The sequence below is a fragment of the Scophthalmus maximus genome, chromosome 18 (genome assembly GCF_022379125.1).
Source record: "Scophthalmus maximus strain ysfricsl-2021 chromosome 18, ASM2237912v1, whole genome shotgun sequence".
Classification (NCBI taxonomy): domain Eukaryota; kingdom Metazoa; phylum Chordata; class Actinopteri; order Pleuronectiformes; family Scophthalmidae; genus Scophthalmus; species Scophthalmus maximus.
Window position 1 is genome coordinate 1156760 of NC_061532.1, and position 16456 is coordinate 1173215.

At 41.3% G+C, this 16456-nt stretch overlaps 1 protein-coding gene across 1 annotated transcript in view; it reads left to right on the forward strand.

The window, feature by feature from the left end:
• Window positions 1-16456, forward strand: part of lama4 (laminin, alpha 4) — a 29793-nt gene that overhangs the window by 10403 nt on the left and 2934 nt on the right. The window contains exons 12-36 of the mRNA XM_035618004.2: window positions 136-300; window positions 2043-2230; window positions 3772-3888; window positions 4248-4396; window positions 4759-4900; window positions 4982-5075; window positions 5186-5302; window positions 5732-5917; window positions 6048-6187; window positions 8779-8943; window positions 9590-9735; window positions 11166-11328; window positions 11426-11559; window positions 11871-12042; window positions 12149-12277; window positions 12368-12510; window positions 12798-12927; window positions 13071-13208; window positions 13420-13553; window positions 13998-14162; window positions 14472-14625; window positions 14737-14930; window positions 15057-15246; window positions 15353-15508; window positions 16240-16399. Of these exons, the coding sequence (XP_035473897.2) occupies window positions 136-300; window positions 2043-2230; window positions 3772-3888; window positions 4248-4396; window positions 4759-4900; window positions 4982-5075; window positions 5186-5302; window positions 5732-5917; window positions 6048-6187; window positions 8779-8943; window positions 9590-9735; window positions 11166-11328; window positions 11426-11559; window positions 11871-12042; window positions 12149-12277; window positions 12368-12510; window positions 12798-12927; window positions 13071-13208; window positions 13420-13553; window positions 13998-14162; window positions 14472-14625; window positions 14737-14930; window positions 15057-15246; window positions 15353-15508; window positions 16240-16399 (3771 nt within the window). The remainder of the gene's footprint in view (window positions 1-135; window positions 301-2042; window positions 2231-3771; window positions 3889-4247; window positions 4397-4758; window positions 4901-4981; window positions 5076-5185; window positions 5303-5731; window positions 5918-6047; window positions 6188-8778; window positions 8944-9589; window positions 9736-11165; window positions 11329-11425; window positions 11560-11870; window positions 12043-12148; window positions 12278-12367; window positions 12511-12797; window positions 12928-13070; window positions 13209-13419; window positions 13554-13997; window positions 14163-14471; window positions 14626-14736; window positions 14931-15056; window positions 15247-15352; window positions 15509-16239; window positions 16400-16456) is intronic.

Consider the following 16456-nt stretch of genomic DNA (forward strand, 5'->3'; position numbering starts at 1 on the left):
ATTTCTCACACATTATGAAGTTTTCTTACTGGCGAGAACCAGTGACTTTTGAACCTTCAATGATCAGAATGATTAGATCATACTGTAATAACTGTGTCAATGTATGTTAACGTATGTGTCTGCCTGTGTTTACAGAGATGATCCATGATTGGGAGCTGTACAGTGTTCAGCAGGATGTGGACCCAGAGGTGGTCAGACGCAACACAGAGGTGGCCCAGGGAATGGTGACCTGGATGAAGGAACTGAACCTGTCTCCACGAGAGCCCGTCGCCACTGACGAGTCCACTGAGGCCCATGACTGTGAGGAGATACAGCACATTATACATATTCAAATCAAAACGCTGATCACTGATTACCATTTGTTTATTTATTAACTTTTGACCATAATAATGGAGATTAAAAGATAATGCAACAATTAGAATAAATGTAACTTTTCATCATGGTAGAAGCCTTAACATGTTCAACAAACTCTGAGGGAATTTTAACCAATAATCAAACTTTTGCTGAACAGTGACTCATACAATGACTGATATAGAATGTACAATAACAGTAATTAGAATAATTGCCACATTGTCACAATAAAAATGTTAAGATGCTGTTTTTCAGAATTCATTTACCACAATTACCATTAAGTTATTAAACTCATCACATTTGCTACGAGACCACAAGCCCCTTAAATGGAGATTGATTTTTGAAATGCTGCTGTTTTAGTTTAAAAACTCAGAGGTTGGAGAACGCAGACACCAACATTTGCTTATCAGTTACGACTCGACTACCAGCGGTGAATGAGAAGCGTTGCTAACAATTACTGTCAGTAACAGTTCCACCTCATCGTTGGTCAAAGAAAAGAAATCCGTGCTCTTAATTTTCACCATTACTCTTTTTTTCATTCACAGAGTAGTATTTTGTGCAATCAAGCAACCAACTGCAGAGAAGACAATCTGCTTCCCGTTTACTCTGACCCACACATACAACCATTATACATGAATAATAACAGTACGCTTGTGCAGCACAGGGCCAGTGTTGAGCCGAGGTCTTCCTGCTGTAGAGGATTGTGCGCCTGTCGTGTGAACGTGCACAGCAAAAGTGGTGTCTACTGAGTTTATACTAAATCCTGCCTGCCTGCCAAGGAAAGTAAAAATGTTATTGATGTTTTCATGGGACACCAATGTGGGCAGTACTGCTTATGGTGCGTTCACACCGGACGTGACGCAAATTATTCCCGCGAGTAGATTATATACTAAGTCAATGCAAAGACCCGACTAGAAGCAAATTTCACATTATTGAGTCTGGCATCGCAAATGACGTGAATAGGGCGAAATATACTGTTGTCACGTCAGTGTCTTCAGTCGCTCGAGTTGAGATACTGTTGGGTCAAATAACGCACACACAGGTGATGCATCAACCCTCCAATGCTTTTCACATAACAGATATTATAGTAGCTCAACCAACTGAAAAAATGGCTGAAGCCATTGCCTAGGTTTAAGGTCCAAGGAGGTTATGTTTTCACCCCCGTCTATTTGATTGTTTGTTATTTTTTTTGTTCGTTTGTTTGTTTTTCAGCAGGATTACTCAAAAACTGCTGAATGGATTTCCCCAAAAAAGTTGGTGGAAGGATGGGCCAAGAAAGTTCCCATTAAAATTAGGGGGGAACCAGGATTTATTAAAAATACTTTTCGTTAATTTAATGAGATTGCCTAGGTAATAATTCATGGATCTTGATGAAAGAAATATTCATATTTAGGGGACTGATGTCTATGAGTGTGTGCAATGTGGTGTGGCCTGATTGAATTTAAGTAGACTGTTGGGGCCTGTTAATGTTACTGTATCCGCTCTACTGAGTGCCATTCTAGGGATGCACATGTACTTGAATATACAGTACATATACACTACATCACATGCCCATTTTCACTTTCCATCAGCAACAGTCTTAAAGGGATAAGCATTGTGGCCTGAGAGTCTACAGTGGCAAGTCCTGAGTCACTCAAATGTAACACTAATGACAATAAAGTAATGTCTTTCATTTCTGATTGTGTTTCCAGTGCTAAGGCAAATCCGTCAGTTGGAGAAAAAGCTGATGATCACAGAAGGTCGACTCCTACCTGTCAGGGAGGTTCTGTCCCGTTTTTCCTCCAAGCTGTCAGACGCTCAGGGCTTTCTCCAGAAAGCAGCCGGCACTGTGCAGGAGGACATGAACAGAGCAAACGTCCTCAAATTCCATAGGAATGAGGTAATTTCCCATGACACCCAGGTTCTCCCCCAGCACTCCCATTCTGTTTGTTTCTATATTCATTAGTACATAGTCTGGGTAAAGAGCTTGCAATCTTTCCTCCCCAATGTGAGGGAATGCACTGGCATGGAGTTTCTCGTCTAAGTGCGGTGTGCTTTATCACTACTTGAGTAATACTCAGTCACACAGAGGTACCTGGCCTGAAATGACATTAGTCTGTTCTTCAGTTGCCAAATGCAGTGTGAGTGAGATCTGGCTGATAGAGAAGCATATTCTGGTGGTATTTAAGGGCCGAGAACAAAAACACGAAACCATCTGTGGGATTGTTACATTAGGAGGAGGCCCACATAGGGGGATGAGTAACGCTGCAATGCAAATTCTTTTCAAATTATAATATCTAGAGCCTGAACATGGATACACAGCTTTATTTTGCCATGATGCATTATGCACAATGTTATTTCTGTAAGAGGAGATACACCTCTTCTTCCACCAACACTTGAGAAAACCGCAATTGCATGACTGCACAACAGTGTATATGGTGGATAGATAGCGGAGCTGTAGTAGTACGTATATGTGTATATATCTAGCATGAAAATTCAACATTAAGCTCACCGGGCATGTCATTCAACCATTTATGTAAAAATGTTTGACAGCGATGTACATACACATGAGTTTCAATAAACGCCGAAGGTTAAAACATTCAAAAACAATAGCATGGGTTTATATGGTGTAATTAAATGTCATGCTTCTGGATTTGTTGAATGGTAACTGTGTTAAATCATATGTGGTTGGAATTTGGATCCAGGAAGTTGTGATTTATCCGTTGTTACCATGCCCTGGATGACATGCAGAACAGCTGCTGCTGGACCCTGTGTGTGTGTGTGTGTGTGTGTGTGTGTGTGTGTGTTTATGTTATCTGGAGTGGGGATCTCCATGATCAGGGTCTCTGCTGTAAACCAATGCCATGAATGGTGGTCTAACCAAACACAGAGCTTCTCCTAATCTGGGGCTCTTCGTAGCTTCAGCACAGACTGGCCGACACCAGCTGCAGCCACAGTGTGCTCACTGCTGAGTTACCACAGCCAATCAAACGATCTCAGCATTGCGCCGTACAAGTCATGCAGTGGTCAAACAAAAGATAGGGTGTGGGTACTTTTAGCTTCAGTTTTACAACATCCACATAGCACTTAGGTGAACCCAGTAACTGTACCATATGTATATTAATAATATGAAGGTTTCCTGTGTAATATCCTTTAAAATTTTGGACAGTGTCACAAAACATTGTGTAGCTCAATATCTGTATCTTTTTTCGCCGGCATCGTTGATCCCTGTACGGCCAGGCCTGCTAACAAACTGTCTCTTGAAAGAGTCTTTGTGTCTTGGTTGCCTAGGTCCCAGGCTAAGACTTTGTGCATGTAACTCAATGTCCCTGTTCAGATCCATTCCATACCTATCTCCACTGCATCCTATGCAATAAGGGAAGAAATTCATTGAAGATTGAATAATTGTTAGCAAAAAGTATTGTTTCCCTGTTTCCCCAGGCAAAGCAGCAGATGCTGACAGAGGACCACACTGCCGTCAATGACACACTGGAAGAGTCCAGAGGCTTAATCTCTGACACAGAGAGGACTGTGGCTGAGGTGGACGCTATGGTGCAGGTGAGGCCTTCATACTGTGAGGACCTGAGTTTATCTGGACCCCACAGTGGTTTCATTGGGTGGGTCAGACACAAAAAATGTATATAATTATGCTCAGGTTTTCTTAATGGTGCAATGAATCAGGGCTTACATAACCTATAATTTGGTGAAGGGGTTTCACTATCTCAGGCCTCACATCCTAGGCTGGGCAGTTTGATTTGGAGGCAGTTTATGGATTTAGTGAAGGACCTCTCTGTTGAGTTATTTAGTGGATCATTACAATCATCCTGTGGTAACAATGTAGACTTAAGTATGTGTGTGTGTCTGTGTGTGTGTGTGTGTGTGTGTGTGTGTGTGTGCGCGCGCATCTCTGATCATAGAATGTGACCGAGTACCATGCAGCGATCGATGGCGCCAGCCAGAAGCTGACAGAGAAGACGGAGCGTCTGTCGCTGGCTAACAGAGATTTGGTCCAGAGGGCCGACGAGCATGCCGAGGAGCTGGAGAAACAGGCCAATGAACTGGAGGAGTGAGGAACCCTTTGATACTCATCATGAAACCCATGAATCAGCATCAGTCTGTCTCTCACCATTCTTCACCCATTCTTTGTCACTGAGCTTTAATTCCATTGGTTCCTACTAGATATATTGACTTTGAAATGTAAATATCCTGTAATTTCATTTTTGAAAATGGATTAGCTGGCCCTTGTAGTTGATAGAAAACCTTACTCAAACAGAATAATTAGAATTAGAATTGCTATTTATTTCAACCAGTTGCTATCATTGTAATTTTGCAGTATGCTGCTGGACAGGTTGTGCACACTGGGTTTTTCTTGCAATATAGAAACCCCTAAAAATGAAATGGGGAATTACACCTTCCTGTCTCCTCCAGGGATCTGAGAGCCAGCGATGCCAACGGCTTTGTGCAGAGAGCCATAAGTGCTGTCAACGTCTACAACAACATAGTGAAATACATTGAAGATGCAAATATCACCTCGCTCACCACCCTCAACTTATCCCAAAGAGCTGAAGATGTACGTAACATCATAGTTCTGTGCAGAACAAATCCCCTCTAATTCCAAACTGACTTCCACCTTTTGTGTTCTGTGTTCAAGGCTATCATTGGGATCAACACACAGCTTGGAAACCTGGTAACGCAGAGTGACAATGTTTTCAAGGAATCTGTTTCATTACACTCAGAACAATTTGGTATGGAAAAGCAATTTGTTCACAGAAAGATATAACTGTTGATAATTGTTACTGTGTATTCAACCAAAAGTCCCAGTTGGATGTCATTTACTACATTTTTTCTGTTACAGAGGTTGAAACTGAGGTGGTAGACAAACTAAAATACATCGAGGAGACCAAAGAGACCATGGATAAAAACACCAAAAAACTTGCAGAAATTGTGCAGGATATAAGTGGAATTCAAACAGGTAAGGTATTAGGTTGTTTTAAAGAAGCAAAGGAAATTACTGTGTCCAGTTCAGAGAGAGTTTAGTAGTGTGTTTAGTTTTTTACAAAATCTGGAAGCTGAAAACAGGGAACTGCTCCCTAGATGGAGCTTCTTATCTGTCCCCATTAAGTTTAATTCTTGAAAGGTTTGATTTTTCTTTTGTTTGTCTAATTTAACGGCTCCGTCAATCAAATTGAATATAATGTTAACATGTAAAAAAAAATATTTTCCTTTTTTCAAGATGAATCCTTTAATCATAGGTTTCAATGACAACCAAAGAAAGGGGGCCTAACTTTCTTACAGACAGAGGATAGAAACCTCCATAGAGCTGAGTTTTGCACAGTTGGATGGTAATCCACTTTTTGCCAGCTGAAATTTGAACTTTCTCATCCTCTGCATCCATTTCCAGACAGGACACCACAGCGTCTGGAGTTCACCCTGAAGGTGGCAGAAGGGACTCTCAACCGCTCAGCAGAGGTCCTTCAAACTGTTATGCCCATAAGCAGCAAAGTTGAGGAATGGGCCAACAACATGAAAAACAACGAATACTCCACAGCTGCCTATGAAGAGGTCGTTTCCTCCGCCGGAGAAGCCGGTACCAGATTCAGGGCGACACATATGTATCTTTGATTTGTCAATGATTCTGAGCGTGCAGTTAGAATAACCATTTATCAATATCATCATTATTGTATTAGCAATTCAATTCTGTTAAACCTGTTTTGTAGTGGAGAACTTGAATATGCTCGTTCCTGAGCTGCTGGACAAGCTGAAGGTGGTTGAGGAGAAGAAGCCTGTCAACAACGTAACCACCAACATCATGAGGATCAGAGAGCTCATAGCTCAGGCAAGGAGCGTGGCCAAGAAAGTGAGTTGATGACTGAAAACATGATAACAGTACATTTAGGAAAGACAGGCAAATCCAGCTTCATGCTTCAGAGTAAGCATGCAGCAGAAGTGAAACCACTCTCTGCAAAACAGCAATTTACTTTTTAAAAAAATTGGGTGTACTCACATGTTCAAACCTTTTTTTAATGCACACCTAATGTCGATCTATTGACTTAAGGTAATTAGTTAACATGACTAGCAGTAATGGTACCATCCGATATAACATACTACATAAAAATTTTCCCGTGTAGGTGTTGACAAGTGAGGTATGAGTCGGTTCCGTTCCATCACAAAAGTAACGCTAGCATAAAAAAGCAAAGCAACATTGAGATGATTTTTTTTTTTTTAGCTCAATGCGAGGGATGTCTGAGGCTGACAATGGGTTTCTGACAACACGATAAGACTGAGGTCGTTCATTTGTTTACCGCTTGTGAGAAGTGTTTCATTGGTTCACCACTTGTGAGAAGTCTTTCATTGGTTCACCGCTTGTGAGAAGTGTTTCATTGGTTCACCACTTGTGAGAAGTCTTTCATTGGTTCACCGCTTGTGAGAAGTGTTTCATTGGTTCACCACTTGTGAGAAGTCTTTCATTGGTTCACCGCTTGCACATGTGCATTGTTACCTTTCTCCCATAATTCTAAAGATGGCAGACAATCAACGTAACATTCAATATGATTTTATGCTCATATTAATGCTGCATTTAACTTTAATTGGGTTAGGTCTGGTTAGGATCAGGGTTAGGGTTATGATTAGGGTTCGTTGTTATGCCAATGAAAATTAATAATATATTGGTTTGAAAAAACAAATCATTACAAAATCTTTATAAAGTCAACCTAGGTACCTCTCTTCTTTTCGATTTTTCCACCATTTTTTGTCTTTCCGCTGTTAGGGGAAACGGAAATACAGAGCTACTGGACAACCAATTACGGTGCGATCTCTTAATATGTTGTGGCCCTACAACACGGCCTCAAGCATACTCCCTCATGCTGTTTTTCACTAGACACAACAACAACAAACAAAAACCATCGGAAGAAGACAAAATGAGTATTTTACCCATTAAAGTCAATTCAGCAAATATTTAATAATGCTAAATACAATTTAAATTAAATCAGGGAATTAGTGGACAAATAAATACAATCAAATATGTAACAAAATGTGATATGAAATAGTAAAATAAACAGAACAGAGTTTTTAATTATTATTATTATATAGGTATTTACCAGCATTATCTATCAGATGCATGGGTGTTATTATCAACTGTTGAGCTTTTTTTTTTTTGCCGTTCACATAGGAAGAGCAAAATTTTATTTTAACTTATGAACTCACTAGATCCCTCAGATCAGATCAAAAACCCATTGTGAAGAATCCTTTTCATTACCATGGCCAACATCTCTGGAACAGCCTTGCAGAAGACCTGAGGGCAGCATAACATGTTCATCTCATCTCATCTTCAACCGCTTATCCGTGGTCGGGTCGCGGGGGCAGCAGCTTCAGTAGGGGGCCCCAAACTTCCCTTTCCCGGGCCACATTAACCAGGTCTGACTGGGGGATCCCGAGGCGTTCCCAGGCCAGTGTGGAGATATAATCTCTCCACCTAGTCCTGGGTCTACCCCGAGGTCTCTTCCCAGCTGGACGTGCCTGGAACACCTCCCAGGGGAGGCGCCCAGGGGGCATCCTTACCAGATGCCCGAACCACCTTAACTGGCTCCTTTCTACGCAAAGGAGCAGCGGCTCTACTCCGAGCTCCTCACGGATGACTGAGCTTCTCACCCTATCTCTAAGGGAGACCCCAGCCACCTTTCTAAGGAAACCCATTTCGGCCGCTTGTACTCGCGATCTCGTTTTTTCGGTCACGACCCATCCTTCATGACCATAGGTGAGGGTAGGAACAAAGATTGACCGGTAGATCGAGAGCTTTGCCTTCCGGCTCAGCTCCCTTTTTGTCACAACGGTGCGGCAAAGCGAGTGCAATACCGCCCCCGCTGCTCCAATTCTACGGCCAATCTCACGCTCCATTGTCCCCTCACTCGCAAACAAGACCCCGAGGTACTTAAACTCCTTTACTTGAGGTAAGGGCTCATTCCCTACCCAGAGTAGAATGAGCCCTAACATAACAAGCATAACATGTTGATATTATTAAAAGCAAACTTAAGATCTTTGTCTGGCCTGCAAATGGATTTTATTACATTTTTTCCAGATCGTTTTCCCTTTAAAACTGTATTTTCTTTTCTTATTTTACTCACTTAAATACATCTAGTCTCTGTTATGATTTTATCCTATTTTAGATATCTTTCTATTTATTTATTTTTGTATTATTTCCATCTATTATTTATTTCTATTTCAGCAATTTTTTCCCTATTTAGAATTTTTGTGTTTTTGAAATCTGCCTCTGGTGAGTCCATATTGTTAATTGGTGAGAGAGCATTTCAGTTTCTGTTTTTACTGAATGTCTTTTACTTTCTTAGTGCTCTAGATAGATAGATAGATAGATAGATAAACAGATAGATAGATAGATAGATAGACAGACACACAGCTTTAAAAAAAACAACTTCTTCATGTTTTCAATCCCAGGTCCAAGTGTCCATGAAGTTCAACGGCCAGTCTTCGGTGGAGGTGCACCCTCACAGTAACCTGGAAGAACTGAAGACAGTGACATCCATTAGCTTGTTCATGAGAGTGGACCCTGACAAGGATCCCATTGAGGACCGTTTCATCTTTTACCTGGGAGACAGAAATGTGAGGATTTTCAGATGAATTATTCATTAATTTACCCAAATAATGCTTACCAGAATGAATGCTAAATACAGCTAGATACAGGTAGGAGCCAATTACAGAAAGTCAAAGCAGTTGTGGGAAACAACTTTTTTTAAAACTTTTTTACTTTTCCTAATATAACGGCTTGGTATGTGACGAATAGCTGTTTCTAAACTTCATAGACCTGCACGCAGAGGCTGAGATCAAATGATAACATGCAGGGAGCCGCTTGTGGACTTGAATAGTGTGTCGGGATCATGGGAGCAGGAATAACAGCCTTTGAAAGTGCACAATTACCCCATTCAAAGGGTCTCCAAGAGACGCCTGTTACGATGGTGCATGTGAGTAGTTGCAGAGCCACCCCACAGAAGAGAGCAGTTACACAATGTGTGGCCTCTCTGTTCTCTTAAGAATTTCACCCTCCATAATGTCACTGCCAGTTTAATATACTGCATGCAGTAGTTTTTGTCTACAGCTTCTCCGCGTCTAATATTACCCTCTATTTCAACGTAGAATAAAATTCCCATGTAGGAAAATCATGACAAAGTGGTGGCCGTTGTACAAACAAAGGCCACTTTGGAACAATGTGTCAACGCACTCTGATGTTTTATGATGATCATGCCCACAGGGTAGGAAAGACTACATGGGTCTGGCTATCAAGAACGACAACCTGGTGTACGTGTACAACCTCGGGGGCGAAGATGTTGAGATCCCGCTGGGTTCAAAGCCTGTCAGCCAGTGGCCTGCCGTCTTCAACTACATCAAAGTAGAGAGGTAATATATGTTGGCTTTAATTTAATCTGATTGAATTTGAATATGTAACTGCAAACCACCAAGAAAAAACTATTTAAAGGTGGCCTGTATAACTGAGCACTAGTGGCACTGTGGGGCAATGGTTTTTAGAAATTATATTTGAAAAGCATTTTACAAAACTTTATCTTTTGTTAACAGTGGATATAAGCACACACAAAATGGTGGATACCAAAAACAGTGAACTGCACGGCCAAAAGTAAACGTAAATGTATGAGGAAGGAAATTCACCAAAGATGTTTGTTAGACCTCAGAGAAACTTTCAATAGATTTTGGTGCGTAACACGGACTTTAAACATAACTTTTGTCTACGATAAAACCCCACCCTCAGCCTGTAAGCAAAGTTTCTGTTAGCATAAAACTTAAATGTATTCAATAATTTATTTCCAAATTAGGAAGGACAAAGGCCAAAACAACAAATCAACAAATCTATCTCAAAAACAAATCATCAATTTAAACTATTGGGATATGACAGAACGAAATACCAATAACTAAACATCCTGACTATCAAAAACATGAGAAAACCTGTTAAAAGAAAATTGCAGTTCACCCTTACTAACTCTAACAAATAATAAATCATGAATATGGCACAAGCTATAGTGAAGTTCCAATACAAAAGGTGTGGCTGGTCGGCACATCGGGAAGATGAATGTGCTCCTTTGAGACCAGGGCTGAACGCGCCATCTTGGCACAGATCTATTTATATACATTCATTTATTCCACCAATCACAAGTAATGCCAACATTCATTCCACAGAAAATAGCAGAAAAAAACACAACCTCACATACAACCTCACATAATACGACCACAGTCGTAACACTGTTCTATAACAAAGTCCAACATCATCCTGTTCCTGCGGTAACCTGTAATATACTCTCATCGATGTCAAATCTCCTTAACCGCCTCCATCTGACTCATGTCCATCAACTTAATATCCAATCTGTTCCCCCTTTATTGCTCTCACAGTACAAAGCTGCTGTGCTATGTCTTAGCACCACATGTCGCAGCTGTATTACATTTTTTTTCAGATTTTGTTTGGGCTACTTAGTTCCAACAGCAGTTTCTTTTTACTTTAGGTGGAACCTTTTCACTCATGACTTGGCAGCAGCTGTGACTCAAGGTTGCAGTCTAAATACCATTTACTTGGGTCACCTGTAGAAATTAGGGGAATGGATTATGCTACAGTAGTAATCACTTGCACATTTAAACAAGCCATTCACCAAAAGTTTGTGCTGTTAGGAGAGTTTGCTGTATCTGATTTGGGACGCTTGACAAGCAAGTTTGAAAAAGAGAGAAACAAAAATCCAGCCCATTGTCCCACATGTGTCTGTTAAACCCATAAGGTGATAAAATTACTTTTGTTACTCATGCTTCTTTGTGCTCTCTGCCTGTAGACTCGGCAGACATGGAAAAGTCTTCCTGACAATCCCCAGTCAGAGCTCCACAGACGAGCAGAAGTTCATCCAGAAGGGCGAGGCTCCAGGCACTGACTCCATATTTGACATTGACCCCAAGGATATAGTGTTCTTTGTCGGTGGAGTCCCACCAGATGTTAGGGTAATGAGTTTTACAAAAGTCCTTATAAATCTTTATTTAATTACCAGTTTTTTTTAATTACATGTAACTGTGTTGTAATTGATTTTTTGTTTTTTAGCTTCCACCCCCTCTGAGTCTTGCTCCTTTTGTGGGCTGCATAGAGTTGGGCTCGCTCAACAATGACGTGATCAGTCTGTACAATTTCAAGGAGACTCACAAAGTGGATGTGGTTACATCATCACCGTGCTCCAGGTACACATTTGCATAGTTGGATTAACTCCTCTAAAATTCTCAGTTCTCTCAAAGTACAGTGCACAGATCGGAATAAAGAGGCTGCAGTTTTTGCTGCTGTTGTACTGTGTTATATGTTCCTATTGTTTTGTATAATCTACACCTCTTTTTTATTAGTTTTAGACTAAGAATTTTGTAAACTAAAATAGTAACGGTTTTAAACTAGATTTAGACACAGAGTTGAAAAGTAAGCAAATCATTTTGGACCCAACTCATTTGTAATTGTACTTTTGTGGTGCAAATATTTGAACACAATTTTTTTTTTCTCGCAGGTACAAGTTGGCATTCTCGCAGAGTCGCATCGCCAGCTACCTGTTTGATGGAACAGGTTACGCTCTCATCAATAATATTGAGAGGAGGGGCAAATTCGGCGTTGTCACAAGATTTGATATTGCAGTTCGAACAGTTGCAAATAATGGAGTCATTTTTCTTATGGTCAATGCAGTGAGTATCAAGACTCTGTAATCCTCCTGGGGGGAGGTAATTATTGATGTGATGTTACATTATAAACTGCAGTAATTGCATATACATTTTATTTTCATCTCTACAGGAGAAATTCTTCCTTTTGGAATTTAAGAATGGCTTCCTGCGGCTAGTGTATGACTTTGGCTTCACCGATGGGCCAAAACGTTTGGAAAACTTAACAAAGCTGCAAATAAATGACGCTCGATACCATGAGGTACATTCCAAACTTCTAATTTCGTTTGTTGAACATGTGAATGAGTTATTATGTGTTGCTGTAACTGTTGCTGTTGGGCTTTATGCATAGGTGTCGGTCATCTACCACCAGTCAAAGAAGGTAATCTTGCTAGTGGACAAAAGCCATGTTAAATCTGTGGAGAATCCGAAAACCACTCTTCCCTTCTCAGACATCTACATCGGTGGGGCTCCGTCAAGCATTCTAAAATCCAGGTGAGTTAAAAAAAAAAAAAGAAAGTGGCAGCAAGGAGAAACTAATTTAATTTTTTAAAGTCTGAAGATTATTTTGTGTTTCTAGCACTGTGATGAATATAAATCCAATATTTACTATCCTTTTATCTGTGCTTTGGTCTCCAAGAGACCAGGATTATCAGGCTGTCCTTACTCATGTACAGGTCATTACACAACGCCATAACTAACCATTTCCTGCAACTTGACTGGTTGGCTGTGACGTGTGTTTTCTGTAAGATGGTGACAGTTTTGTATGTGTATCACTTCAGGCCAGAGCTGTCTGCCGTGGTCGGCCTGAAAGGCTGTGTGAAAGGTTTCCAGTTCCAGAAAAAAGACTTCAACCTGCTGGAGGAGCCTGGCACCATTGGCATCAGCAGCGGCTGCCCTGAGGAGTCCTTTGTAATCAATACCACATACATCAAACACACATTTGCACATACACAAACTTTTCACTTTCAGTTAAGAGGAAATACTTTTTACCTGTAAGCTGCATGAGTGAAAGGGAACAGGTGATAAAAGTGACATGTGTTTTTTCATGACAGATGTCCCACAAGGCCTATTTCACTGGAGAGAGCTACCTTGGATCCACAGCAAAGATTTCACCCTTCGACAGCTTTGAGGGAGGACTCAACTTTAGAACAGTCCTGCCCAGTGGACTTCTGTTCTACCACAGTGAAGGGGTACACACACAAATCCATGTCTTAATGCAAATCTGTTTGTTGGGTGAGACAAGTAGTGCTCATGATTTTTTCTGTTAGTTTAAGAATGCTCTAAGAGCCCTTATTCTTTTCAAAACCTGCTAGTGCTCCTGATTAACAACTATATTATCTTATATCAATATAACTTATCACTAGATTATAATAACTACACTTTTATTTTCTCATTCTTCAGTCTGATGAGTTCAGCATCTCCCTGGAGAACGGAGCAGTGGTGCTGAACACCAGAGGCACAAGAGTCAAATCACACAAGAAACAATACGGTGATGGAAGGACGCACTTCTTAGTGGCCTCAGTCAACAATCAGAAGTAAGTGTTCAACTGAGCAGCTGCAGAATCCTGTTCGCCACTTCCTTAGGGGGTAGGCTGACACACACATGCAGACCCACACACACAGACGCACCTACACACACACACACACACACACACACGCACACACGCACACACGCACACGCACACACACACACACACACACACACACACACACCATATCACATTCAACAACTCTCACTTTGCTTTCTTGTTTCTTGGCTAGACTATTAATAATTCTCCTGTCCTCTTATTACTGTTTTGTTTTCCCTGTTTTGTCTTGCAAACAAAAAGCAAACAGTTAATGTCATCTTGTGGCAACTTACCCTTTATGAAATTAATTTTTTGAATAGAGCTTTCATGTGATTATATGTGCTGATGACTAAAGAAAATACTAAGTGACAGAATTAATAATTGAGTGACTGCTTGAACTGTTTACTTCAGGTATTCTCTGTTGGTGGATGACAAAGACAAGCAGGAGAAGAAACGTCCATCATCAGCCACAAGGTCCTCAACAGGCTCTGCTATAAAGACCTTCTACTACGGAGGGTCTCCGAGCAGCAGCTTCAAGAACTTCACAGGCTGCATCAGCTATGCCTACGTCAACAGGTAAATCACTACTGAACAGTACATCAATACAACTTTGAGTATGACTGGAAGGAACACATTTGTTCTACTCTTGTAGTCGACAAAATTGCCCCCTTCATATCTCTCCAGACTGCAGCAGTCAGAGCTTTCTAAGTGAACATGTGACTCTAGTTGCTGCTTAGTATGGAGATCTTTCTCCCTTTCCTTTTGATCGAAGAGGACAATTACAAGTAAAGTCATTTGAACATGACATGGAGTTTGTTGCTGCAGCTGCAGCTTTTACACGTTTGGCAGTCTTGTGCTCACTCACTGTCACTCCTGTTTTCATAGACAAGATCGTGACATTGAGCCTGAGGACTTTCAGAAGTACACAGAGAAGGTGAAGACCTCCCTGCAGGACTGTCCAGTCCATCGCCCCCCTGCCGCTCTGCTGTCAAGGCACAGGAATAACACCTCCAGAGCCAAACATGGCGAGTTACAGAAGGTAAAAACTAAAGAATGCCTTTCATGAACGCTGGCTTTTTTGGGGATGTATGCTTTTTCATTTGATAACAATCCTTTGGGCCATACTGACATTCAACAAACACCTTCAAAGGTTACCAGGGATAAGTCTAACCTCCCTCTTGGCCTGATGGAACTGACAAGTGATAGCCAGGAGCCACCAGAGCTGAACACTGAGCCCTGCTACCTCTCCTCAAGTCCCAGAGCATCCCAACAAGCCTTCCACTATGGTGGCATCGCCAACAGCAGACAGCACTACATAGATCTCCCAGACTCCCTTTCAGAGAGGTACGTTCAACAGAGAACTAGAATTAACCTCCAGGTCAAATCTAGTTAAAACCTCCCCGTGCAAATACTCTTTTAATGGTTTCTTTGTGTTTGCACGCATGACAAAATGTATCTCCCACCCCCCAGGTCCCACTTCTCCTTGTCCCTGAAGACCTACTCATCCTTTGGTCTCATCTTTTATGTATCTGATGTCCAAGAGGACAATTTCATGGCTCTCTTCCTGGCCCATGGGAAGCTGGTATACACCTTCAACGTAGCAGAGCAGAGAGTCAAAATCAAGAGTGATGACAAATACAATGATGGTGCATGGCACAATGTAAGTTTGTCACCTACAGTCCTGAATGTATGCTTGGGCAAGTGTGTGTTTGTTTATGTGTCAACACTATGTCCAGTGACGACCCCTCTGTCTTCTCCTGCTGAAGGTTATTTTTATCCGTGATGGGAGTGTGGGTCGATTAATAATTGATGGGCTCACAGTGCTGGAGGACAGCGCTCAGGGAAGCGACGTCTCCTGGCATATCAGCAGTCCCCTCTATGTTGGAGGAGTTCCTCCTGAGAGAGCCCAGAAGAATATTCAGGTATGGGTAAATGTTGAGTTTGAACATTAAGAACATACACAACAGGGATCACTTGAATCACATGAATATTATATCAATGTATGTAGCACTGAATAAAACTATAACCTCCTTCATATGTCTGTATTTAATTAGAATGGCACTCAGTAAAGCACCTACCTCCGCCAAGGCCCAACAGTTGCCTAAATCAAATCAAGCCACATCAAATTGCCCACACTCATAGATATGTGTCTCCCATATATGGCAGATTTCTTTTTTCATCAAGATCCATGTATAATTCCCTGGAAAAAAAGTCAAAAAAATCTCACATTGTTTAAAGAAAGAGATAATCATAATCTTGTTGGTAGAGGTAATAACCCTTTGGTTATTCTTTCTGGAACAAACATGATCGTAGCAGCAGACATGCAGCTCTGCTCTGCTGTTCCCTCAGACAGTAGGAAAACCCTCACTTTCACCCGTTCCCCTTTCCCTTAACATCCTGGCTGCATAGATTGATTTCATCACCGACTTGTCTGCAGTCCCCACAGCATTAACATATAATCACTTTATAAAACTGATGGCATAGCAGATGCAAGGCAAGAGGACAGCCATGGCAGAGGTATGCGCTCTCTCCAAGCACCCTTCTAGTTGCTTATGAATTCAACTGTTCCTTTGTAAAAAGGAACAATGGGGTATGTCTTCTTTCTATTGTTACATTGTGTCATTTGATTTCCTTACCTGTGCCTCCCTTTTAGAGAAACTCTGCATACAGCTTTACCGGCTGTTTAAAGAACCTTCAGCTCGATGGAAGGTTGTTGTCCTCTGTGACAGACACGTTTGGGGTCACTCCTTGCTTTGACGGACTCTCTGAGGCGGGAACATTCTTCTCAGAGGAAGGAGGATACATCGTGCTGGGTAAATGTCTAGTAGACACAGGCATTTTGTTCCTGAACCTCCAATCTGAAAGAAGTT